Raw genomic sequence first — 25,232 nt, 5'->3', positions numbered from 1 at the left:
CTCCACTAATGAAATGATTGCAGTTATGCTCATTGCTTTGAAGAGAAGAGAAGGTTTTGAGGAACTATAACTGGTCCTGGGGAAATACAAAGAAAAAATAAAATAGTTCCCTATGTATGAATTGGCTGGATAACAAATCGCCCCAAAACTTAGTGGCTTAAAACAGCAACAGTGTATTATTCCTCACAATTCTTGGGTTATTGGGCTCAGCAGGGTGGTTGTTCTGCTCTTCCTGGTGATGCCTGGGATCACTCTTGGACCACATTCAGCTGAGATGTCTGGGAGTGTCATCTTTGCTCACCTGGCAATTGAAGCTGCCACAGGCTAGGCCAGTGGTCGGCAAACTGCGGCTCTGTTGACTAATGAGTTTGCCGACCACTGCTAGGGAAAAACACTTAAAAAATATTTTAATAATCTATTAATGTCTTTAACTTGAAGTCAAAACTTCTGGGTGAGGGTAATGTGGTCGGCAAACTCATTAGTCAGCAGAGCAGCAAACCGAGGCTCTTTGGCCCCTTGAGTGTTCTAACGCCACTTCTTCAAAATAGACTCACCCAGGCCGAAAACCGACTTCTGCGCATGAGCCACGAAGTTTCAATCACACTGTACGAGTGTGCCCACACATGGTATTTTGTGAAGAGCCACATTCAAGGGGCCAAAGAGCCGCATGTGGCTCGAGAGCCGTGGTTTGCCGACCACTGGGCTAGGCACCTTGATTTGTCACTAGAATAAATTTTTGTCTGGGGCTATCCCATTCTCTTCCCCAACTTCTTTTCCTTGACAATTATATAAGTAATGGAATTGCTGTCTAAGAAATTTTTCAGAATATTGGCAAGACCCTGTCTTTGAGAGTTTAGTTTGGCTTCAGTGGTATATGAGGGTTTAGGAATAGCATGGGTGTGTGCTCAGCTGCTATAACAAAGACCAGAAATAACAGTGGTTCAATAGGATAGCACTTTATTTTTCTCTTATGTAACAGTCTGGGTGTAAGCAGCTCCGCCAAGATAGGTACCCAGACCCCTTCCATCTTGTTGCCCCACAATCCCTAGTTGCCCTCAGTCACATGACCCAGGATGGCTCACATCAGGCCTCACCCATCCAGAGAGAAGGGAAATGAGGGGGAAGGAAGAGTCCTACCTTCCTTTAGAGTACAACCAGTTGTTGCATACCACACATTTACTCACACAACACTGGCTAGTTCTTAGACACTTGGCCATGCCTAGCTGCAAGGGAAGTTGGGAGATGTAATATTTATTCATGATAGCCATGGTCCCAACTCACCTTGCGGTTTGTTACTATGACAGAGAAGGAAGGAACGAACATTGGGCACAATTATCAAGCTCTGCCACCCATGACAGTTAAGAGGGATCAGCATTTGGATGTGCCCAAGGGTGACCACATCTGCTGTCATCTCTGCACAGAGCAGTTGGCTGCAGGCTGTCCACTGGAATGCCCAGCCTCTCCTGGTATAAATGTCCAGTGCATGAGCTTTGATGAGAGGTTCCTGTTGAGGTGGATTGGGTCCAAGTCCTCCCAGCCAAGCATGGAGTCAGCGCTGCTCTGCTTTTCTGGGCTAGTCCTTCCATCTGCTCATAACGTGTCACAGAGTAGCTGCAACCACAAACAGCCCAGTCCAGGGCCAGCTCCCGGCCAGGTTTGTCGCTATAAAATGTGCCACTGCTGAAGTGCAGACTGTAAGGGTGAGTTCAAAAGTTCAGCAGCCTGGTGTGTTCCCCACGGCGAAATAGAACAAACTGAGGCTCCTATCGGAGCTAGTCTGCCACTTGCCAGTTGTGCAACCTAAAATATGTTACTTAACCCCCCTGAGCTCCACTTTTATTACTTTTAAGATGGTCTGGTTAGGGTATGATAGCTATTCCTCCAGGTTGTTGTGAAGACAAACTTAATTAACATTGCCCATTTGCTAAATGCATTTTGTGTATCTTTCAAAGATGATTTTTTTCTCTTTCAGAAGCTTGAATGTTATGTTCAATGCCCTTGAATATCTACTTAGACTGTAAGATCCTTAAGGCAGGGGTCTGTGTTATTCTCCATTGTATCCTCAGTGAGTAATATAAAGCATACATGAAGGAATAAATGAATGAAACAATGAATGAATGAATGAATGAATGATTTGAGACTCCTGGTCTGGAGGCAGCAAACACAAATGCCCTCAGGAATAGGGCAGGTCACAGAAGTGAGTAAAGTAGGCTGGCCTTGCTGTATTTTTCCCTCCTTTTTGTTAGAGAATGAGTGCTGCATTGGTGTCCTGTAGATGCTGTAAGGAATTACCACACACTTAGTGGCTTAAAACAACCAAGCAATTACCTTATAGTTTCGGAGGTCAGAATCTAAAATCGGAGTCAGCAGGGCCATGTTCCTTTTGGAGGCTCTAGGGGAGAATCCATTTCACCTAGAGGCTGCCCTCATTCCTTGGCTTGTGGCCCCATCCTCCACCTTTAAAACACATCTCTCCAACCTCTGCTTCCATATAAAATCTCCTCTCTTATGCAGACCATCCTACCTTTCTTATTAAAACCATTGAGATTACATTGAACTCACCTGGATAATTCAGGATACCCGCACCTTCAAGATCCTTAATTTAATCTCATTTGAAAAGTCCCTTTTGTCATGTAAACTAACACATTCTCAGATTCTGGGGATTAAGACATAGATATCTTTGAGAAGCATTATTCAGCCAACCACAACTGCACAGAAATATTTTTTTAACTGTAAGAAAGATATTAGGCCAAGGGTGATAGGCCAAGTGTTGGGGAGCCAGCGGGGAAGAACGGGAGTGTGGGCACATAGGGAGTATGCACTACTCAATTGCAGTGTCTGATTGCTTGTGAGAAAACAGGCCCAATTTTCCAGAGCTTCTTGCTTCTTTCACCGTTTTGTTTAATGTGTAATATATATGTGTGTGTGTGTGTGTGTGTGTATATATATATATATATATATATATATATATATATATATATTTCAGATTATTACAGGTATTTCTCCCCCCCCCCCCAATAGCTCCCCTCAACCTGATTCCCACCCATGCCCTTACCCCCCGCCACTGTCTTCATCCACAGGAGAAAGATTTTTTTCCAATCTCTTCCCACACCCCTCAGACGCCCTTCCCCCTGAGAATTGTCAATCCGCTCCCTTTCTATGTCCCTGATTATATTATATTCACCAGTCCATTCTGTTCTTCAGACTTTTTTATTCACTTGATTTTTAGATTCATTTGTTGGTAGGTATGTATTTGATGTACTTTCATACAAAGTTTTTAACTTGCATTAATTTTTTTAAATCTTATTCAGTAATCCCCTGGTAGATATCATGAAATGTAGCAGGTTGATATGCTGACAGAATATACTGAATTGCTGTCCATACTTCACCTCATTCTCTCCCAGAAAACGGGAAATAGGAGCATGAGAGCAGTAAGAATGCTATCAGTGGATTGTATTTGTTCTGGCATTTCTGAGTATCAGATGCACTTCTCCACACACTACATGTATTCATTCATTGGTGTCTCACAATAGCCCTAGCAGGTGGGTGCTGTTTTTAATACCCATTTTATAGACTCAACATTGAGGCACACAGGTTCAGTAACTTGCACAGGGTCATGTATTCTGTCAGTCAGAATCTGTATATATTTTTTAATCTTTTCATGTTAAAAGAAGTTTAGACTTACAGAAAAGTGGCAAAACCAGTATAGAGAGCTCTCGTGTACCTTCCTCCCTCCCCGCATGTGAACATCTTACAGAACCATAATGCAGTCATCCGAAACAGGAAATTAACAGCGGCACAATGCTCTTACCTGAACTACAGACTTTATTTGAAATTGACCCGTTTTTCCACAAACGTCCATTTTCTGTTCCAGGATCCAATCCAGGATCCCACATGGCAGTTAGTTGTGATGCCTCTTTGGTCTTCAGTCTGGGCCAGACCCTCAGTCTTTCATGACCTTGGCCCTTTGATGCATACTGGTCGGGCATTTTGTTGAAAGGCCCTCAGTTTGGCTTTGTCTGATGTTTTCTCATGATTAAATTAAGGTTGTGCATTTGGGGCCAAACGACCACACAAGTGATGTCATGCCCTCAGTGCATCTTATCAGGGGCTGCTATATAACATGGGTCTTTCTTATTACCAGTGATGTTAACCTTGACCCTCAGAGTCCCTACCCCATCATCCATTGGTTTAAATGCTTTCCTTGTGAAGGGATGGGGAGATTTACCCTCAGCATTCAGCAGGGCTCATGGTCAGGCCTCATGCCTAGAAGGTGCTCTGTAAATGTGACCACCCCCTGCGTTTTAAGACAGCCTGAAAAACACCCATCGTGATGGGGGGCGTGGGGAAGAATGGTACCCAAATTCTGGAACTTTGGAAACAATTTAAGCTACAAAGATTGGAAGAGCTGACCAGAGAAGGGAAATAAATCCAGCCGAGATGAAAGCCAAGGTCCGCAGCTGCTCGGACCATCAAATCTTTAAAAGCAACGTGAGGTTTCAGGGCACGGAGTGAATTACGGCTGTGAGGACCAAGAACAAGACGGCTTTGATCTGAAAGTGGGAGACACCGTCCGGGAAGTGTGGTCTCTGCGCACGTTACTCCCACATCCTCCTGCGGTGCATTAGATGGACCCCCTCGGAATTCACAGGTCTCACTCCTAATGGTAAACACCTGAAGCAGGCAGCTATGGACGCAGAAGGGTGGGGTCCATTCCGACACAGGGGGAGAGCAAGCCCGGTGCTCCTGCAGGGGGGTCTGGGAGCTGTGCACCTTTTACGACGCTCTTTGCCCGTGAAGTCGGGCAAAGGTAGGATTTGTGACCTCGTGAGGCATTTGAGGATCGCCCTGGGAGGTCATTTTGGTGAACACTTGACCTCCTATTTGAAGAAGTATCAATTTGGAGAAGCTTGTCTTTACTGCCAGGAAACTTTAGACCAGAGGCTGTTCCGTGGCTTCTTGGATGGCCATCCTGTCACAAACCAGATGTTGGCCTCTTTGCCCCAGGGCGAGCCGCTGGCCTCCACACACCCTCCCCTCGTGCTGAGGCCTGGCTGCCAGCGAGTTAGGAACGTGCTCTCTGCAGGGCTTCAGTGCAGCGCAGCCACCGTGCAGGCGCCTGGCATCGCCAAACATGATCAAAACGGCCGGCAGGCAGCCATCTGGTGGGGGGGATCAGAACCCTGTGCAGCGAGTGCAGTAGCGAGGCGCATGCTGGGGGGAAGAGGAGAACGGAATTTTGAGCGAGGTGAAATCAAACACCCACGGAAACTGCTAATGAACCTTCCAGCCGGTGGAAATTCCAGCAGGTTGGAAGTAGGAGAACACTGAGATGAGAAACAGCAGGCCCAGGAGTCAGGCAGTCCCGGGTTCGAACCCCAGCTCTGCCACTTATAACCTCTGAGCTGTGAATTACAGGTGACTTCACCTCCAGGCCTCCATCTTTACAGAAATGTAGAGCCTCCCCTAGCCATTCAACCTGTATGAACCCCACGTTCCTAGATCCCACCCTTGTTTTGTTATCTCCACCTCCTATCCCCATCCAACACATTGTTTACATACTCATCCCCTGTCATCCATTTCCCACTAGGAGGTCAGCTCCACTGAGCAGTGATTTCTATCTTCTTGGCTATTGCTCGCTAAATATTGGTGAAATGCTTGAAAAGGGACCACAGAAGAGCCTTTGTTCAGTTCTTGTCAGTGGGATAAGCTCTGTTCACCAAGGTAGGGAATTAGCATCATTCCTGGCACATCGTACATGCTCCATAATCAGAAACTGCCATGGACCATTCACTCACTTTTTTTGATTTATTCACTCAGTGAATAGCTACTGGATGTTTGTTAGATGCCAGGTACTGTGGTGGAAGCTGAAAATGGGGCCAAGAACAAGACAGACATTCCTTTCTTTTTTCAAAAGTTATTTCCAGAGAACTGCCGACTCTTCTAGAAACTGGGCATAAACAGCGAACAGAAGGCAAAGCCCCTGCTCTCATGTAGCTCGCACCCTAGTGGGAAGGAGATAAGACGGTCAGTGTGTATCTAAGCGCGGAGCTCAGAGGATGCCACTGGTGCCCAATGAAAAAACAACCAGAGTAATGTATAAGGTGCCATAGCGGGCGGGGGAGGGGGGGGGATGCGGAGGAAGAGTGTAGAGTGTGGTCAGGAGGTCACATCGGAGAGGAGGCCTGAGAAAAGGAGTAGCCAGTGTGGGAGGGGTCAAGGCCTCCACTGTGGTCCCCCGTCTGGCAAGTCTGGCAACATGGCATCACCTGGGAGTGTTCGCTCTCACCCTGAACCTGCAGGATCTGGTCTGTAACAGGATCTGTTGATGATTCCTGTGCGCACTAACGTTTGAGACCTGCTAGGCTACAAGAAGGGATTCTGGCCGAAGCCGGTTTGGCTCAGTGGTAGAGCGTCGGTCTGCGGACTGAAAGGTCCCAGGTTCGATTCTGATCAAAGGAAATGTACATTGGTTGTGGGCACATCCCCAGTAGGGGGTGTGCAGGAGGCAGCTGGTCGATGTTTCTCTCTCATTGACATTTCTAGCTCTCTATCTCTCTCCCTTCCTCTCTGTAAAAAATCAATAAAATATATTTTTAAGCCGAAACCGGTTTGGCTCAGTGGTAGAGCGTCGGTCTGCGGACTGAAAGGTCCCAGGTTCGATTCCGGTCAAGGGCATGTACATTAGTTGCAGGCACATCCCCGGTAGGGGGTGTGCAAGAGGCAGCTGGTTGATGTTTGTCTCTCATCGACGTTTCTAGCTCTCTATCCCTCTCTTCTCCTCTCTGTAAAAACTCAATAAAATATATTTTATATATATATATATATATATATATATATATATATATATATATATATTTTTTTTTTTTTTTTTAATTTTTTTTTTTTTAAAGGGATTCTGGGCAGAGAGGAGCAAACACAGACATCTCAAAATGATGTTCTAGCCGCCCAGGCCACGGGAGAAAGGCGATGTTGTCGGGGAGGTTCCTATGGCTGCTGGAATGAAGTACACAGACTGGCCGCTTTTAAACAACGCGTGTATTCTCTTACAGTTCCGGAGGCCAGAAGTCCAAAGTCAAGGCGTTTATAGGGTCAGTTCCTCCTGGAGAGCCTCGGGGAAATCCTTCGTTGCCTTCCGCCTGGCTTCTGGGGGTTGCCAGCAGTCCCTGATGTTCCTCGGCTTACAGATTCATCATGCCAGTCTCTGCCTCCTTCTTCACATGGCATTCCTCCCTCTGCGTGTCTGTGTCCAAATTTCTCTCTTATGAGAACACCGGTCATTGGATTAGTGCCCATCGTAATCCACTGTGACCTCATCTTAACTTGCTTCCATGTGCAAAGACCCTATTTCCAAATAAGATCACCTTCACTGAGGGCTAGGACTTGAATATATCTTTTTAGGGGACATAGTTTAACCCACAACAGGGGGAAAAGGGGTGCTCAGTGAGGCCAGGGGAGAGGCAGATCACACACGTCCTGTGGACACAGGGAAGAGTTAGGTATGCGATGGAAGCCAGAGAGGCTCTACTGATCTGGCTAAGAGGTTAACGGATTGAACCAGGCTCAGGACAGATGCAGGAAAATCAGTGAAGGGACTGCAGACCTCAGGTAATGAGATGACAGAGGCGTGGAAGTGGAGGTGTGGTGGGGGAGATGGAGAAAAGTGGACAGACTTGCATGGTATCTAAGAGGCTCTGTTCACAGAAATTGGTGATGATATTTAGATCCATGCGAGGAGGAGGAGCATCAAGGATGATGATGCCATCATCCATGCTTATCTTTCAACAGACGTTCTTGGCATATCTGATCAGTGAAACGTGGGTATGTTATTTCTTTTGTGAGGTGGGCAGATATATAAATACCCAAGGGCCCTTGTGCTGGTCAGGTGACTGCAACAGCTCCCATCTTCTTTCCAAGCAATGTCTGCGGAGTCCCTTTCCTTGGATGTGCTTAGTGCAGAGGCACGGCCCCATGGTCTATGCACAGACCGTAGGCAAGTGGCTTGTGGTTGTGGCGGTCCGGGGAATGTGATGCACTGACTGGTCCGGGTCACATACTCTGCCCTTCCCAGATTTCCACCAGGACAGTGTAAGGTATGTCTAACCTCACTGCTTTCCCAGGACACTCTCTCAGTGAAATCTCTCTCCAACATCTACAATTTTCCTGAGAAACTCTGATCGTTATGGTGGACCGTTCCCAAGCATCCCTCCAGAGGGGATCCTGGCAGTTAGAATAATGCATTTGGTCTTGGGATCCATTGTGACCCCCTGATCTGTTTCTACTGCACGGAGTCAAGAAGTCACACAGTCAACCCTTCCCCGTGCTGTGTCAGATCATGTCACTCCCCTGCTTAGAGGTCTCTAATGGGGGCTTCCCGTTGCATCAGAAATAAATGCCATTGCCTTGCTGTGCCTCCCCCTGCCAAACCCTGCGTGATTCGGCACCTGAAAATCCTCTGACCTCATTACAGATTCTGCCTCCCCGCTTCCTCTCCCTTTCACTACACTGGCTTTCTCTCTGTTCCTCCCACTGGGGCCTTACCTTGTTGTTTCCCTCAACCTGGAATGCTGTTTCCCCAGACCTTCATGTGGCTGGTTCCTTCCCATCCAATGCTCAACCACCACCTTCTCTAAGAGGCCCTCCAACTCACCATGAAATGAACAAACAGCAACGTTTAGTCTCCTGTGTGCTCAGAGCAGCCTCACGGTTCTGCCTCTGGCTTTTATCCACCTCGCTCTGCACGTGAGACATCTCTCCGCACCAGCACGCACGGTCCGAGAGTGGGCGCTTTCTCCTCGGCAGCGGTCTTGCGCCCCTCCGCCCCTTTCTCCCCCGTCTCTGCCCCGGCATCACTCCCACTCGTGTGGCAGAGACACGGTGACAGGGCAGCCTATCTGAAATGGCGTTCCCAGGAATGCGGATTGTTTTATTGGCAGTTAAATATGCTTTATGCTACCTGTGAATGAGGCCATTGTGACATTTAGCAACTGATTTTATTAAACACAGATGTGGGCTGGGCTGCACGTGGAGCAAAGATGCAGGGCGGGCTCTGGGGGTGTGTTTGGATTGTTAAGATGGCAAAATGGACTAGACGACTCCGTGTCAGCCAGACGGATGTGGACGCCTCCTCTCTTCCTGGCAGATGGGCCGTTTGGCACTGTTGGTTGCAAAGCTGAGCGCTCAGTCTGCGTCCCCAAAATCCTTTTGTTTTCATTCAGGATCAGCTGTTTGGTCCTATCCAAGTTGTTTTGTATTTTTATTTTAACCTTCACTGAATGCTTTTAGCCTCGTGAGTATTTTTTTAGAATGGTGAACCAATGAAATACTAGAATTCTTGACATCTCCAGTGGTGATTACTAACGCACAAACAGTAAGAATCCCTGCTTATTGAATACTCTGTGCTGGGCCCTGCCCCATATATCTCCTAGAAGCCTCATAATAAACCAGATAAATAAACTATGCTTAGTTCCGTTTTACAGGTGGGAACACGGAGGCATAGAAACTTCAACCACTTGTCTGTAATCGCCAGGGCAAATAATGAATTGCATGTGGGTTCTGTTGTCTTCCACCCGCTTCCAGGCCTAAGATCCAAGAAGACAGGGCCCAGCTCTTTCTCGAGATAGAAATCTCGGCACATACTTGTCACCCGGCAGCGATTTAGTGAATAAGTGAGTGAATGCCCAGATGAATGAGCACAAGCCCTGGCCCCACCACTTTGTATTCTTGGAAAAGCAAAACAGAAAAACTGGCCTGTGAGGACCAGTGGTTTGTTCCTTTCTGGAACCTGGGCCAAGCTGGGGGAGTTGAGCAGAGGGGTTTCATATCAGACTCGCCTCTCTCCTACTGGGGCTTTTTCACTTCATGCAGTAACTGCTGGCTTCTTTTCGTATCACACACGCACACCCAATTACATACCCAGAACTTGTTCACTTGCAGTTCCGATACGTTTTAAACAATTTTATTCTGACTCTGGCCTCAGGAAGACTTAATTCAGATGAATGAATACATGCATTGGAGTGTCACTGTGAACCCAGCACAGCAGGTCCCTTTGTGGGATGGATTCCAAGCAGGAACATTGGGGAGGGGCCACTTGAGAGTATCCGTGCGGCCTTCTGGGTGCTGCCTGGGACGGCATGTCAGACCGTGGGTGCAGTGAAATCGCGTTGACCTGAAAGCACTGAGGCAGGCAGCGACCTGTGTCAAGCCCCACAGCTGCTCCGAAGTCAGGGCTGCACGCTGGCTGGGAGCCTGGGCTTCGGAGGCAGCGTGACCCGGGCCTGAACCCTGGCCCTGCACTTCCTAGAGGGACCTGCTTCCTAGGGCTGTGGTGCAGATTAATAAACAAGATAAAGCGTGTAAAGTGACCAGCCCTGGGGAAGGTAGTAAGTGCTCAGTAAATGGGGGCTATTGTTATTAGTGGTCCAACTGCTAATGCCAGTAACAGAGGCGTCCAGGGGCTTGGATTAAGTTAAAGCTGAGCTTGGCCCAGGAGAAGGCGAGGATTTCGTGGGGATTGTCACCACCTCCTTGAAAAGAGGAGGACATGGAGGAGGCAGCGAGCCCCAGGAGGAAGGATGTGCAGAGTCAGAGGACTCTTAAGTTACAGACAGCAGATGAGCTGGCATGTTTGGCCTATCAGGACAGCAGAAATCACCAAGAGGGACTATGACAACTTGGTTGGAGGGTAGGGGGAAGGTGGGAGGGAGACATGGGAACTATTGGCACAGCAGCTGGGAATGCACACCTGGCAGCCATGCCCAGAGCTCCCACCCAGACCTGAGGGACACTGGGTCTCGGCCCACTCCTGGGAACACACCCTGAGGAAACTCACAGGCCCCACGGGGACAGGTCCAAAGATGTTCACAGCAGGCTTGTAGTGGTAGGAGGGGACGGAGGGATCCCACCTGATCTCCCAGACCAGAGGGCAGGAGAGATGGAGCATGCCCACAAGGAAGGCCTGGGCAGCTGCCAGGGTGACAGGTGAAGCATTCTCACAGCAACATGGATGGGGCCTAAGAACTTAATGCTGAGTGAGGAAACTAAGAAGTCATATGAAATGTACTGTAGAACTTACAGAAATTATATACTTACCCACAAAACATGAGTGTCCTTTTGCCGAGAATATGCGCAGACAATAGAATTCTTACCTGTGGAGTGACGGAGAATGAGAGGAAATAAATTTTAAGACAGAGGGATCTTGGGTAGACTAATGTGGAAATGTGCCCATGAACTTGAATGAACCCAGCTCCAGCACTTAATGTTTTACAGACTAGCAAAAGGGTGATGGGCTGCCACCACAGGTTCCCTGCCACTGCTGGAGCCACAATTCCAGGGACATAGTGAATTCTTCTGTCTGTTGTATAAAATGTATAATCTTAATCTGTGAGCTCAAGGGGCTAAAAAATAGAACTGACTTTATTTTTGGCATTTCAACCTAGTTTCTATTTTGAGCCACACTTCCCTGGGCTGGTGGGAAAGTTGCATCTTTCTGGGCTTTCCCCAAACCCTCCAGAATTTTGGCCAAGGTTCTGGACTCTTAGTGCCAGTGTGTTGTGGTGCTGGGGGCTCCTCCGACCTCTATCATTGGGACCAGGCTGCTGCCGAATTGTCCACTCTGATGGCCCATGAGGCCCCTCCCAGCCTGGGGCTCTTTGCTGCTGTTTCTGCCACATGGTGGGCACAGGAGTCTTTTGTTGTTCTGCCTGCTCAGACCAGAGGTCACAAACTGAACATCCATAGGCCACATCCACCCTGCTGACATATTTTTCATTTTGGTTTGTCGAACTATTTTAAATTTGTCATCTACGTTTTAAAAATCGGGAAATTTCATGTACAAATCAAAATGTTTTGCTTCTCTTGAAAAATCAGAAGGCCTAGCTGCATTTGACTCGCATTTCCCGGTGACAGAGAGGTTGGCTGATGCTGAGTAGCATTATATCAGTTAGGAATGCTTTTGGCTGCAAGTAACAAAAAACCCAACTAACACTGGCTTAAACCATAATGTCATTTATTGTATATATAGCAAGAAGTCTGGACTCCCAAGCTTGGTTTGGCAGGTCAACTATATCTTCAAGGACCAGGTTCTCTTTATTCTTTCACTCCTTCAGCCTCAGCATGTAGGCCTTTTCTTTTACACTTGTGACCTCATGTCCCAAAACAGCTGCTGTAACTCCAAGCATCACATCCTCATTATGCCAAAACCGGTTTGGCTCAGTGGATAGAGCGTCGGCCTGCGGACTGAAAGGTCCCAGGTTCGATTCCGGTCAAGGGCATGTACCTTGGTTGCGGGCTCATCCCCAGTAGGGGGAGTGCAAGAGGCAGCTGATCGATGACTCTCTCTCATGATGTTTATAACTCTCTATCTCTCTCCCTTCCTCTCTGTAAAAAATCAATTTTATATATATATATATATATATATATATATATTAAAAAAAAAAAAAAAGACATGGAAAAATTTCTAAAGCATCACTCAAGGAAAGAGGCCAGATATAATCACATGTGTATGGTCCCATTTCTGCGAAATTTCTAGAAAATCAAAACTCTAGTATCAGCAATAGATTAGTGAATGCCTGAGGCTGGAGAAGTGAAATAGGCACTGAAAATAGGCACAAGGGAACTTTGGAGTGATGGAAATGTTTTAAAACTGCATTGTGCTGACTTTAAAAATCTTTCAACTGATACTTCAGATTGGGGAAATTTTACAGCATATAAATGATTTTTTTTAAAAAACCACACACAAAACTGCAGCATTATTTGCAAAAGCAAAAAAGTGGAAGCAACCCAAGTATCCCTAAGTGGATGAAAGGATAAACAAGATGTGGTCTATACCTACAAGATGTGGGGATATTGTTTAGCCTTAAAAAGAAGGAAATTCTAACAAGTTCCAAAGCATGGATGAAAAGGTTATGCTAAATGAAATAAGTCGGTCAAAGAAAGACAAACACTGCATGATACCACTTATAAGAGGTACCTAAAGTGGTTAAATTCAAAAAGACAGAGTAGAAGGGTAGGTGCCAGTGACTGAGGGGAGGGTACATTGGGGAGTGTTTCATGGATAAATAGTTCCAGTTTTACAAGATGAAAAAGGTTCTGGGAATGGATGGTGGCAATAGTTGCACAATCATATGAATGTACTGAATACCACTGACCTGTACACTAAAAACAGAAGGGTACATTGTATGTACATGTTCCACACAATTTTTTTAAAATAAATCATTTGTAAAGCTTCATCTCATTTCTTTGTCACCCAATCTTTTGAGGAGGTATTATTTATTTTATTCATTGACTGAGAGAACTGGGATTCAGAGAGATTTGGGGTTCCATCTTCCCAACGTGTTAGACTTGGAAGACTGCACCTCTCTGCAACATCCTCCTCCACATCCCCCTCTGACTGGAAGAAACCTCACCTGCGCCCCTGTTCCTTTTCCCCGCAGGCCCGGCAGGGATCTATCAAGGAGCGAACGGACTGACCAGCGCTGCAGGCTTCGGAAGTGTGCACCAGGTACACCCCCCAGTTGTTGTCTCCGTTCTTTCCTTTAAAAAAACATCACAGCAGGGCACCCAGAATGCCTTTCTTCAGGGCTCCCAGAATGCCTTCTCCTGCCCCTGACCCCCACCAGAAATCCCAGTCTCTTCTTCCCTGGGCATGGAAGCCACAGGGGAGACTGTAAATGGCCATTGGAAAGATACAGAGTAGAGGCAGAGAAATTGGATGAGAGAGGCCATATTCTATATTACATACTGGCCTGAGCCAGAGACCCCCAATGACTGTTGAATCTAGAATGCAGGAATGCAAGGTGTCTGCTCTTTGGCAGACCATGGGCTTCTCAAGGGTGAAAGCATCTGAGTGTCGAGTGCCGGGCACACAGTGGGGACTTCGTAAATGCTAGCTTCAGTAGAACTAAAGCAATACTTTAAAGATGAGTGCTGGCTGGGAGTTTGATTCCCATGGTTTCACTTTAGAGAGTGCATTCAGGATCGACCTGCCCAAGGTATTCGGGAACACTGTGTTATCTGTGCACCTTTGCTCTGTCTAAACTTATTTCAAAACAAAAGATTAAGCCCTGGCCTGTTTGGCTCAGTGGATAGAGTGTTGGCCTGCGGACTGAAGGGTCCCAGGTTTAATTCCACCTACTTCATTTGCAGGCTCAATCTGGGCCGCGTGCGGTGGCAACCAATAAATGTGTCTCTCTCTCAGTGATATATCTTTCTCTCTGTCTTTCCCACTCTCTCTAAAAATCAATGGAAAAATTATCCTCAGGTGAGAATTAACAACAACAAAAAAAAAGATTAACATGTTTTCGAGCTAGTGTTAAAAGGCCCGAGGTAGAGGGCCTTTTGGAATATTTAACATATTTAAATATGGGGAATGCACTATTTCTCCAGTGATCTGAAGAATATAAATGACTTCAACCTTGGAATATGCAAAAATTAGTTCACATGTTTTTGTATTACTTGCAGTATAATATATACATAGATAAAATACTGGTAAATAAAAGGGCACAGTTCTTTTTTCTGAGGATTAGTTTATTTCACCATGGGAGCTTGTCAAAAATGCAGATCCCTAAATGCCATCCCCAGAAATTCTGAATCAGTAGGTCTATGAGGGGCCCGAGAAGCTGAACATCCCATGATTCCCTGCAAGGTTGAGAAGCACTGGTTTCTGGTGATGAAACAGAAAGTTTGAAACAACGGCTATTATGGAAGAGTTGGGACGTCTGGTTGGCTCGAGCAGAGCTTGGTAAAAGAGGATTGGCATTCTTTGGTTTGCTCTCCAAGACTCCCTCACAGAAGTTTCTGGGTCCCTAATGCCATGTAGGTATCTGCACCCCTTATGAACCTAAAATGTTACCTCTCTCCTGGGTATGTGGGAATTCACTCCCGTTCCCACCTAGAGCCCCTGGATTGGCTGCTTTCCCGTCTTCCCTTCTCTACCTCACTTCCCCACACCCCAACTGGTAATCTCTTTCATCCCATCCTTCTCTTGAGGTCTGGCTCTGAGGCAAGTCCCTGCCCTCATAGAGCATTTATTCTGATGGGAGACAAAGAGAGTAGACCCATCACACAAGGCCCCTCGCCTTCATCAGCCTGTGACCGAGCTTACTAAAGGGCCAAGACCAGGCCACCTTTCTCACTCACCACTTGGATGTTTCCCTTTCCAGGACTATCCTTCCTACCCTGGCTTCCCTCAGAGCCAATACTCCCAGTATTACAGCTCATCCTACAACCCTCCTTACGTCGCAGCCAGCAGCATCTGCCCTTCCCCCATCTCCACGTCCACCTACGTCCTCCAGGAGGCATCACACAACGTCCCCAGCCAGAGTTCTGAATCGCTTCCAGGTATGTACAGTCACTGTCTTGTAGTCATTCATGGCTGTGGTCTGAACTCTTACAAGAAGGAGGGACTGGACCTAAGTCTCAGTTGTAATGAACTGGTCACCCAAGGACTAACTCTAGTCTTCAGATATGTTTTGTTGGTGTGCGCGCACACGCGTGTGTGTGTGTGTGTGTGTGTGTGTGTGTGTGTTTGCTTTTGTCTGAAACCTACTGATGTTATGGAGCTCTGTAGAGTAAGCCAGTATGATGATGTGTAGACATTCATTCAATAAATATTAATTGGTTGATGGTTAGAAAAAGAGCACCTCTTTGTTTCCTGGGGTTCTTTGTGCAATTGTTGCTTTTTGCCTTTGTATTTTTCTTACCTGAAGGTGAATTTGATGTTGGCAATACATGGAGACAATATGGCCAACCATTTTCAAGTCAACTTTTGAGGAAATTTAGGGCTTGAGCATTGATTTTGGTCATTGTGATCTCATTATTGGGTATTTAATGAATGCATTGTATCTATTTAGCAATTTCCAAAATGCTTCCTTTGAAGGATATGAAATTTAACAAACTTTTTTTGGTCATAATCTTGAAGTATCTTGGACCATCTTTCTCAGATGTATAATGTGGCCTCCCCAAACCGGCTTCAGAAAGGAAATATAATCAGGAAATCTCCAAGCAAATTCCCCTTTCTGTGATTTGACGGGGAACTGGATTCCACAGACTTACTTCACAAGAATTGGGGTTTGGTGGGAAGGTCATTTTTGTTCCCCATCAGAAGGGAACATAAAACCTCTTTGTGTTTCTTTGAAATATTTCTTTATTGTTCTTCATTTATCCTTTGGTCTACAGTTCAGTGATAAGTGGCTGAGATGGTTTTTACTGTGAGTCTAATAAGCACACATAAAATCTAGTGACATAATTGTCCGCTACAGCCGAGATCCTGCCTCCTTTTCCCAGTGTCCATTATAAAGGAAGAGCATCACGCATACACATACACACACACACACACACACACACACACACACACAGGCATTCCACTTTCCCATAAAAACTCCACTTTTGAAATTATTCAGGATCTCCTTGAGTGGTTGGCTTCAAGCTCCAGAGGCTCGAGAGGTTTATGTATTACAGTGAGATCTCACTCACTCGCGTGGCCTGATGCTCGTCTCCCCTCCCCTCCATCCCCAGCCCCACTGCAGTGCACTCTGCATGGACATGCATTCACAGACATATGAAGCCCCAACAATTTGCAGATGATTGCAGGGCAATTTGCTGATGTAAAGGGCAAAACCTGAACATCTGACGTTACTCAAGAGAAAAGACAAATCAGTAGTGTGGCTTCAGAACTTCTTTTCTTTTAAATTTTTTTAAGTATGATACAAATTATCTAAAAAGAACTGGGAGGATTTTTTTTAGACATCTTAGGTCATTTCCTGTAGTCAATAGAAGAAAAGTTTTTTAAATCTCCGAAGAAGAAGAAACTTGGAAGCTCCTCCATGCAGTTTGGCAACCTCTAACTACATTACAAATGTGTGTACTCTTTAACCCAATTTTTCTACTTGTAGAAATTTATTTTAAAGATAAATTCCCACATAGGTCCAAAGACTTAAGTGAAAAGGTTATTTATTGCAGCAACATAATAGCAAAAGACTGGAAATGACATTAACAGGGGTCTGGTTAAATAGTTTATGGTGCATCCACCAGTGACATACTATACATCTCTTAAAAAGAGTAAACTTGAGCCATGGCTAGTATGGCTCACTCAGTTGATTGAGCTTTGTCCTATGCACTGAAAAGTTGCTAGTTTAGTTCCCAGTCAGGGCACATACCCAATTTGTGAGCTCAGTTCTCAGGAGGGGGCGTGCAGGAGGCAGCCTATGGATGTTCCACTCTCACATTGATGTTTTTCTCTCTCTCTCTCTCCTTCTCCCTTTCCTCTCTCTCTCTAAAAATCAATTTAAAAAAAAATTTTAAGAGTAAGCTAATAAAATAAAAATAAAGGAAGAATATTTTTTTAAAAAGAGTAAGCTAGACATATCTACACTAACATGAATCTCTCTGAGTGATTATGAGAGTTGGAAAAAGGCAAAGTGCAGAACTATGTGTATAATAAGATCCTGGGGTGTTTTTTTTTAAGTATAGTTTAATACCCATATTTACATAGGAAATTTCTGGAAGGATTCAAAGGCAACAGTTAACATTTTCTCTGGGGAGGGAATTAGAGGAAAGAAGAGACTAGATGTTACAGACAGTCTGTAGTCCACTCCATTCAACAACAGCAAAAGACTTTTTTTTAAGTAGACATGAGACATTTACCAACATAGACATATTCTGGGCTTTAAATCAAGTTTCAGTACATTTAAAGGGATTCGAGTCTTATAAATAATGTTCTCTGAAAACAGTAGAATTAAATTAGAAATAAATAACAGACATGTTTTTGGAAAATTCCCAAATGTTTGGAAGGTAAATAACATACTTTTAATAACCCATGTGTGGTGGTTAATTTTGTGTCAACTTGGCTGGGCTAAGGGATGCCCAATCACAGGTAAAACCTTATTTCTGGGTGTGTCTGTAGAAGTGTCTGTAGGGTGTCTCCAGAAGAGATGAGCATGTGAATCAGTAGACCGAATAAAAAACATGCTCTCACCTATGTGGGTGGGCCTCATCTAACCCACTGAGGGCCCATACAGAGCAGAAAGGCAGAGGAAGGGCTGTCTCTCTCACTTCCTGAGGTGGGACGTCCATCTTTCCCGGACCTCAGACATTAGGGCTCTAGGTTTTCTGGCCTCTGGACTCCAGAACTGACATCGGGGATCTCCCGAGTCTCAAGTCGCCAGCAGCAGACTGGGAGTTCCACCATCAGTCCCCCTGGTTCTCAGGCATTTGAACTCAGACTGTGTGAATCCATTTGTTTAAAACTCTAGCAAATGCAAACTAATTTACACCGAAAGAAAGCAGATCGGTTGTTGCCTGGGCAGAGAGGAGGAAGAGATTACAAAGGCATTATAAGGAAACTCTTGGAAGTGCTGGATTTGTTCATTATCTTGACTGTGGTGATGGTTTTATAGATTTATACGTATGTCAAAAGTTATCAAATTGTGCACTCTAAATATATATGATTTGTTGTATGTCCATTATATCTCAATAAAGCTGTTAAATAAGTAAAAAACATAAAAAGGGAGAAATACAAAGAGTAGAATGACTCCAAGAAAGGTTTACATACATTGTTCTAGCCTGTGTACCTGACTATGTATGACCTTAAACTTTGACTCTTCATTCTCAAGAATGTATTATATAATGTGTGGGAAAGGACTGCTTATTTTGGCACCTCTAATAAGTTGGCTTTACATATACCATATTTAGACATTTCTAGGTAGGTAATAATATTAGCTTAATAATATTTGCTTGGATTTTAATGGTGACTATAGGTGTTTTCTAAGCTCCCATTCTCAGAACTACAAGTCAGTGAGGATAAATCTTAGTTACATGACTCTTAAGCATCTGTGAATATGTTTACTGCCTGTTCCTCATGGTCCAGAAGAAAGTCTTTGCTAGATGGATGTTGGGAACCTCGGATGCTGTATCCTGAAAATGATGGGGAGTTGGAGACAGCCCAGCAGTCCTGACAACTCAAAATCACGTCTCTTCTTGCCATGTTCTTAGTCTTCTAAGAAGTTTTTAAACATTAAATAAACAAAGTTCAGTCCTTAGGGTTTTGGAGGGAAATAATCCTTTCAGGGTAGGAAAAAACTCAGTCCATTGCCAAGTATTTTAGACAAAAGCATTTTCCCCTGATGATCCAAGCCCTGGCAATTATGGAAGGAGAGGTGGAGTCTATATTTGGGAGCAAAACAAGCAGCTGGACAGTGAGAAAGTGGGATGGGACGTCCTCTCAGGTTCCATGCTGGCCTACAGTTCTGTCACTCTACTGACAAGGGCAGGCCCAAGTTCTAGCTCCGGCTCTACCATTGATTTGCAGGATAACCACAGACTTCATCATCTCACTAAGCCTTAGTTCCCTCATTAGTTAAACAAAGATAATCAAGTATAATTTTTAAAACCATGTATTTAAAATTTACGTGCTTAGCCCAGCCAGTGTGACTCAGTGGTTGAGCTTGGCCCATGAACCAGGAGGTGATGGTTTGATTCCGGACAGGGCACATGCCCAGTAGGGGGTTGTACAGAAGGCAGCCAATCAGTGATTTTTTATCATTATTGATGTTTCTCTCTCCCTTCCTCTCTCTGAAATCAATAAAAACATATTTTTTTTAAGAAAACGTCCATGCTTAGAAAAACAATACAACGTGGGTGCTGACTTTGGGACCTGAGTCCCAGGAGGGTGCTGCTCACTTGTTCGGGTCCTTAGACAATGTCCCAAGGGCATGTGCGTGACAGCCTCTCAACACCTCGTGTCCAAAAACACTATATTGATGAGAAGCAGCCAGTGCCCCCCTCTGCCCTGCACCTTCTGACTGATCCTTGCATGCATGTGGGTTGAGTTGAGCATCTAACTGCCAGCCCTGTGTTGGATGTATATAATCTCATTTAATTCTCAAATGGACAAGTCTCAAGCTGCATAGGGAAAGGATCATAGAGAATTCTTCAACACCCCCATTAGCTCCAAGGGGGGGTCTCTTAAGGGTAGAAGAATTTGAGGCCCAGCCACTTATAAGTAAGTGTTTTCTTCCTCTATTAGTGTATTTGTTCCCCCAGAGGCCTCGCCCTCACTTTACTGAGATCCTTGTTCAGATGCCTGCTTATCCACAAGGCCTTCCCTAACTGGCCCCGTATAAATTAGTCACTCCCAGCACTCCCTGATCCCCATGCACTTTATTCATTCTCTATAAGCCATGTCTCCACCTGGCAAGTTACATATTTACTTGTTTGTCTAATGTCTCTCCTCTCTCTACAATTTAGTTGCTATGAGCATCAGTGCCTGAAACCATGCCTACTCAGTAAATGTGTGTTGGCTGAATGAATGAGTATGAATGGGCAATTTAAGAGCCTAACAAGAGTGATTTTGATTCTACATGATCTTTGCCTTTGATGCTGACTTTGGGACCCACCACTTCGGCGTTAGACAGTTCTGATGTGATATTTTCTGGGAGGAGACTCTCAGCAAAGCATCCCTTTCCTCCAGGTGAATATAACACGCACAATGGACCTTCCACGCCAGCCAAAGAGGGAGACACAGACAGGCCGCACCGGGCCTCCGACGGGAAGCTCCGAGGGCGTTCCAAGCGGAGCAGTGACCCCTCCCCAGCAGGGGACAACGAGATCGAGGTAACTCCAACTGCCTCTGACTTGGTGGATGTAATCTCCATCTGTGGCCTGAACAGAAGGCCAGGGGACAGAGTTCTGTCCAAGTCCATGGAGGAGAATGGCCACTTGCATTCACAAAGCGCAGTTACAGAGAAAAGAGCCCTTGGAGGAAACGTGGGGAAGAATTGGGCTGGCCACAGGGAAACACTGTTGACTGGCGGGCTAGGAAAAGTGGCCCTGAAGATAGTAAAGAACAGTGTGGTTCTCGAGCATAAGCAGCAGCAGGATCCGCGGGGACTAAGGAAAACCCAGTCTGCTGGGCCCCACCCCCCAGTTTCCAATTCAGTAGATCTGGGGCAGGGCCTGAGAATTTGCATATCTAACAAGTTCCCAGATGCTGCTGATGCTGCTGGGTTGGGGACCACACTCTGGGAGCCCCTGATACACAGGACAATGGGCATTGGGTCAGAGTGGTCCTTAACCCTGACTCCATGTTAGAATCACCTGGGGTGCTTTTAAAATAGAGATGCCCAGGCCCCACCCCAGAGTAATGAAATAGACATTGCAGGGAGTTCTGAAAGCTCCCTAGTGGTTCCAATATGGCCTAGATATCTAACTGCCTGGGAACAAGAGGCTGGCTCAGATGAGCATGCCTGGTTCCTATGGTTCTGAGTTCCTCAGACGGTGGTTCTCAGCCTGGGCTGCACCTTGAAATCTCCTGGGAGCTCTGAGAAATCGTCCTCAAGCTGGACCCCAGATCGACTAAATCAGACTCCCTGAGGACAGGACCCAGGCTTCAGGATGTTAAGCTATCCAGGTGATTCTGGCGTAAGCCCCAGGCTGAGAACAGCTGATGTAAGGGATGCCCCAGTCTTCATTGTAAGAAAGCAGGCGTAGGATTATTGGTCAGGCACTGACATTAAAAAAAAAAAAAAAAAAAAAAAAAAGAAGAAGAAGAAGAAGAAGAAAAGAAAAGAAAGAAAGAAAGAAAGAAAGAAAGAAAGAAAGAAAGAAAGAAAGAAAGAAAGAAAGAAAAAAAGAAAAAAAACAGAGGCAACTATTATCTGTCAAGGGAGAAAAATGAGCATGTGCAGTAGTTTGTACTTATTTGTAAAAGGCAGTCATTCATTGGCTTGAGTGCGCCATAGGAATGTGTATAGTGTTTCAAAGGCAGTGTCAGTGCAAAAACTCAAATGCATCATCACATCCCTATTCCTTATCCTGTCCAGTTCATGTAAAGCTACAAAGCTCAGCCCACAAATTCAGCTATGCTACGAAAGACCATTTTCATCATTTCTTTTAAGATCAAGGTAATTTTGACCCTGAGTCCCCATCCCATCTGGGTGGGTAGGAAATACCATATTATTATTGGGGCCCCTCTCCTCCCAGAATTGTATGAGAATTTGGGGGTTTAAGTGGTCTCAGGAATCAGAAGAAGAGCTTCTAATGTCCAGTGTGGCTTGGTCACTGCCACCCTCCTCACCGTCAGTGCCTGCTGAGGTCAGTGCAAGTCTACCACTCTCTGGGGTTTCCATGCTGTACATCAGGCATGGAAATCCTTGTTGAGGACAAGAACCTTGGACTATTAGCTACAATCCTTTGGTTGTAAGCAACAGAATCCAGTCCTGGATGCTTAAGCCAGAAGGATTTTACTTGGAGGAAGTCATGAAACCAGGGTTAGAAAGAACAGTCGCAGGGAACCCTCGGATGCCAGCCCCCGCTGGAGGCGAGCCATTTGATTCTAGTGCCACGTCACTCCATGTTCCAATGCAAGGAGACAGCATCCCATGGGCCTGGCATGGCTCTTATGCTTTCCTCCGATGGACAGTCCCACCAAGACAGCACACAGTGGACAAAGAAGCAAACTGATGCTCTTGTAAGTGGGGTGGGGGGGAGTGGGGGTCGCCCTAATAACAGATGCTCACCACCAGCGCATTTGACATTTACCCAGTATTCACTGGTAGGGCTGTACTAGTTACCCAGTATTCACTGGTAGGGCTGTACTAGTTACCCAGTATTCACTGGTAGGGCTGTACTAGTTACCCAGTATTCACTGGTAGGGCTGTACTAGTTACCCAGTGTTCACTGGTAGGGCTGTACTAGTTACCCAGTGTTCACTGGTAGGGCTGTACTAGTTACCCAGTATTCACTGGTAGGGCTGTACTAGTTACGCAGTATTCACTGGTAGGGCTATACTAGTTACCCAGTGTTCACTGGTAGGGCTGTACTAGTTACCCAGTATTCACTGGTAGGGCTATACTAGTTACGCAGTGTTCACTGGTAGGGCTGTACTAGTTACCCAGTATTCACTGGTAGGGCTATACTAGTTACCCAGTATTCACTGGTAGGGCTGTACTAGTTACCCAGTATTCACTGGTAGGGCTGTACTAGTTACCCAGTGTTCACTGGTAGGGCTGTACTAGTTACCCAGTGTTCACTGGTAGGGCTGTACTAGTTACCCAGTATTCACTGGTAGGGCTGTACTAGTTACGCAGTATTCACTGGTAGGGCTATACTAGTTACCCAGTGTTCACTGGTAGGGCTGTACTAGTTACCCAGTGTTCACTGGTAGGGCTGTACTAGTTACCCAGTGTTCACTGGTAGGGCTGTACTAGTTACCCAGTGTTCACTGGTAGGGCTGTGTTACTCAGCCAGTGCTCACTGGTGGGGCTGTAGTGGTTATTTACCACTGGTGCCTGTCCCAGTATTCCCAGATGTTAAGTATTTGGGACATCACGCTGACATCATGCTTGTCCCCTACATTTGGTCCACCTCTGGCAGCCATCTCCTCTGGGAGTTGACCACCCTGGGAGCCTGCCACGTGGGACTGTTCTCAATCCAGGGGATTTTGTCTTTGCTTTTCCTCTAATTCTTAAAGGCCCCCACCTTCCTAACTTGGGGAGACATTGCACAATCCCTTCAGCAAAAGGAAGAGGGAATGTTTTGACTCCAGGTGGTCCCTGCTTTCCGCCCTCCCATATTCCTGAGGGTTTTCTACCAGCTTGAAGTTGCAGAGCTATAGGAATCACCCAGAGCAATCCATACTTTAGTATTTAAAAAACAATATGCTTATATGTTCAGTCAGCTGACATGGTTTCTGCTCTTGGTAGGGGATGGTGGGGTAAAAAGACATTTTTTTCATTAAACTGAGAGGGAGGTGGAGGTGGCATGGAAGTCTCGGATTGCAGGGTGATATTATTCTGGAAACATCTGCTTCTTGATTCCAAAGTACCGCTGGGCAGGAACAGTTGAAAAGGTGTGAGCCGTGTTTCACTTCTGTGCTTCTTGTCACAGGGAGGGTTTGCAAGATCGCACCTCCTAAGTCTTGGCAGTTTTGCTAATGACTGAAGCCCGTGAGACAGAAATTATATATAGAAGTGGAAAGCAGGAAAATTCTGAGTGTGTATTAGTTTAAATTCCTCGACTTCAGGTGCCAGAAACCAACTTGAGCTAGCTTAAGCGAAAAAGCAGAATTTATTTTAAGGATACACAGATTCTCTTAGAACCCACGGACAGGGAACACTGGCATATCAGCCTAGGACCACAGGTAGCCAGAGCAAGGAATTGCATTTACACTTCTCTCCCCTGTACCACAGCGAAGGCGCCAGAAGCTCCAAGCAAGCATGTCTTTTGAGTGCCCCAGGCACAGGTTATTGGGCAAGCCCATTCTGCTTTTTTTTTTTAATATGTTTTTATTGATTTTTAGGAGAGAGGAAGGAAGAGGGATAGAAAGGTAGAAACATCGATGAGAGAGAAACATCATTGACCAGCTGCCTCCTGCATGCCTCTCTACTGGGGATCGAGCCTGCAACCCAGGCATGTGCCTAATGGGAATAGAACCGGTGACCTCATTGTTCCTGGGTTGAAGCTCTACCACTGAGACACACCGGCCAGGCTCATTCTGCTTCTAACTGAAGCCATGTCTTTCCATCTTTCACCTCTTTGTTCATCTCTCTCTGCAGACTGGCCTTCCCTGTCCTTCACATGTAGCCTCCAACAACCACCCAAAGATGATTAATTTCCTTCCAGGCCCTAATTTTAGTTCCCAAGACAAGGCCTCTGACTCAAATGGGGTTAGTGACCCATCCTAGAGCAAACCCAGTGGGCTAGGGAATAGGGTTACCTGCAGAATGGCCCCCAGGAACTTGCCCACTAAGGATCTAATCTAGGCCAGCGGGATAGAGTGCAGGCTATTGGGGCACAGGGACAGGCCTTCTTCAGAGGTGATGTAGGTAAATTAATTGAGCCTGCATTAAATTTGAAACTATTTGCTGATTTTTTTTTTAATTATCTTACTAAAATGTCTAAGTTTAACCAACCTAGTTAGTTCAGATAAATTAGGACTAGCATATTTAAACTTCAGAAGCCCTCCTCAAAAACAGTGGTTTTTAAACATTTTACTATGACCCACAGTAAGAACTATACTTAATATCATGACCCAGCATTTACATATACATAAATATATAACAAGACAAAAATAATATGCAGGTCTGCAGTTTGAAAAAAAAAACTCACAAAAATAATATGCAGGCCTGCAGTTTGAAAATCCCTCCACTAACTGACATTTTTACTTCTAGATACAACCCTTCTCTTTATCTTTAAGGGCATGGCAAATGTTAAAAAATAAATACAGCCACTGAATT

At 45.6% G+C, this 25,232-nt stretch overlaps 1 protein-coding gene across 4 annotated transcripts in view; it reads left to right on the top strand.

Moving 5' to 3' along the window:
- The window catches only part of EYA2 (EYA transcriptional coactivator and phosphatase 2), a 202,288-nt gene that overhangs the window by 115,891 nt on the left and 61,165 nt on the right, over positions 1–25,232 (top strand). For all 4 annotated transcript variants that reach the window (XM_084887495.1, XM_084887493.1, XM_084887492.1 and 1 more), the window contains 3 exons: positions 13,434–13,501; positions 15,162–15,339; positions 20,468–20,610. In XM_084887495.1, coding sequence (XP_084743621.1) covers positions 13,434–13,501; positions 15,162–15,339; positions 20,468–20,610 — 389 coding nt within the window. The remainder of the gene's footprint in view (positions 1–13,433; positions 13,502–15,161; positions 15,340–20,467; positions 20,611–25,232) is intronic.

This window comes from Pipistrellus hanaki (assembly GCF_964339955.1).
Source record: "Pipistrellus hanaki genome assembly, chromosome: 6".
Taxonomy (NCBI): Eukaryota; Metazoa; Chordata; class Mammalia; order Chiroptera; family Vespertilionidae; genus Pipistrellus; species Pipistrellus hanaki.
Note: the sequence above shows the minus strand (reverse complement) of the source record. Positions and strands in the feature narration are given on the sequence as shown.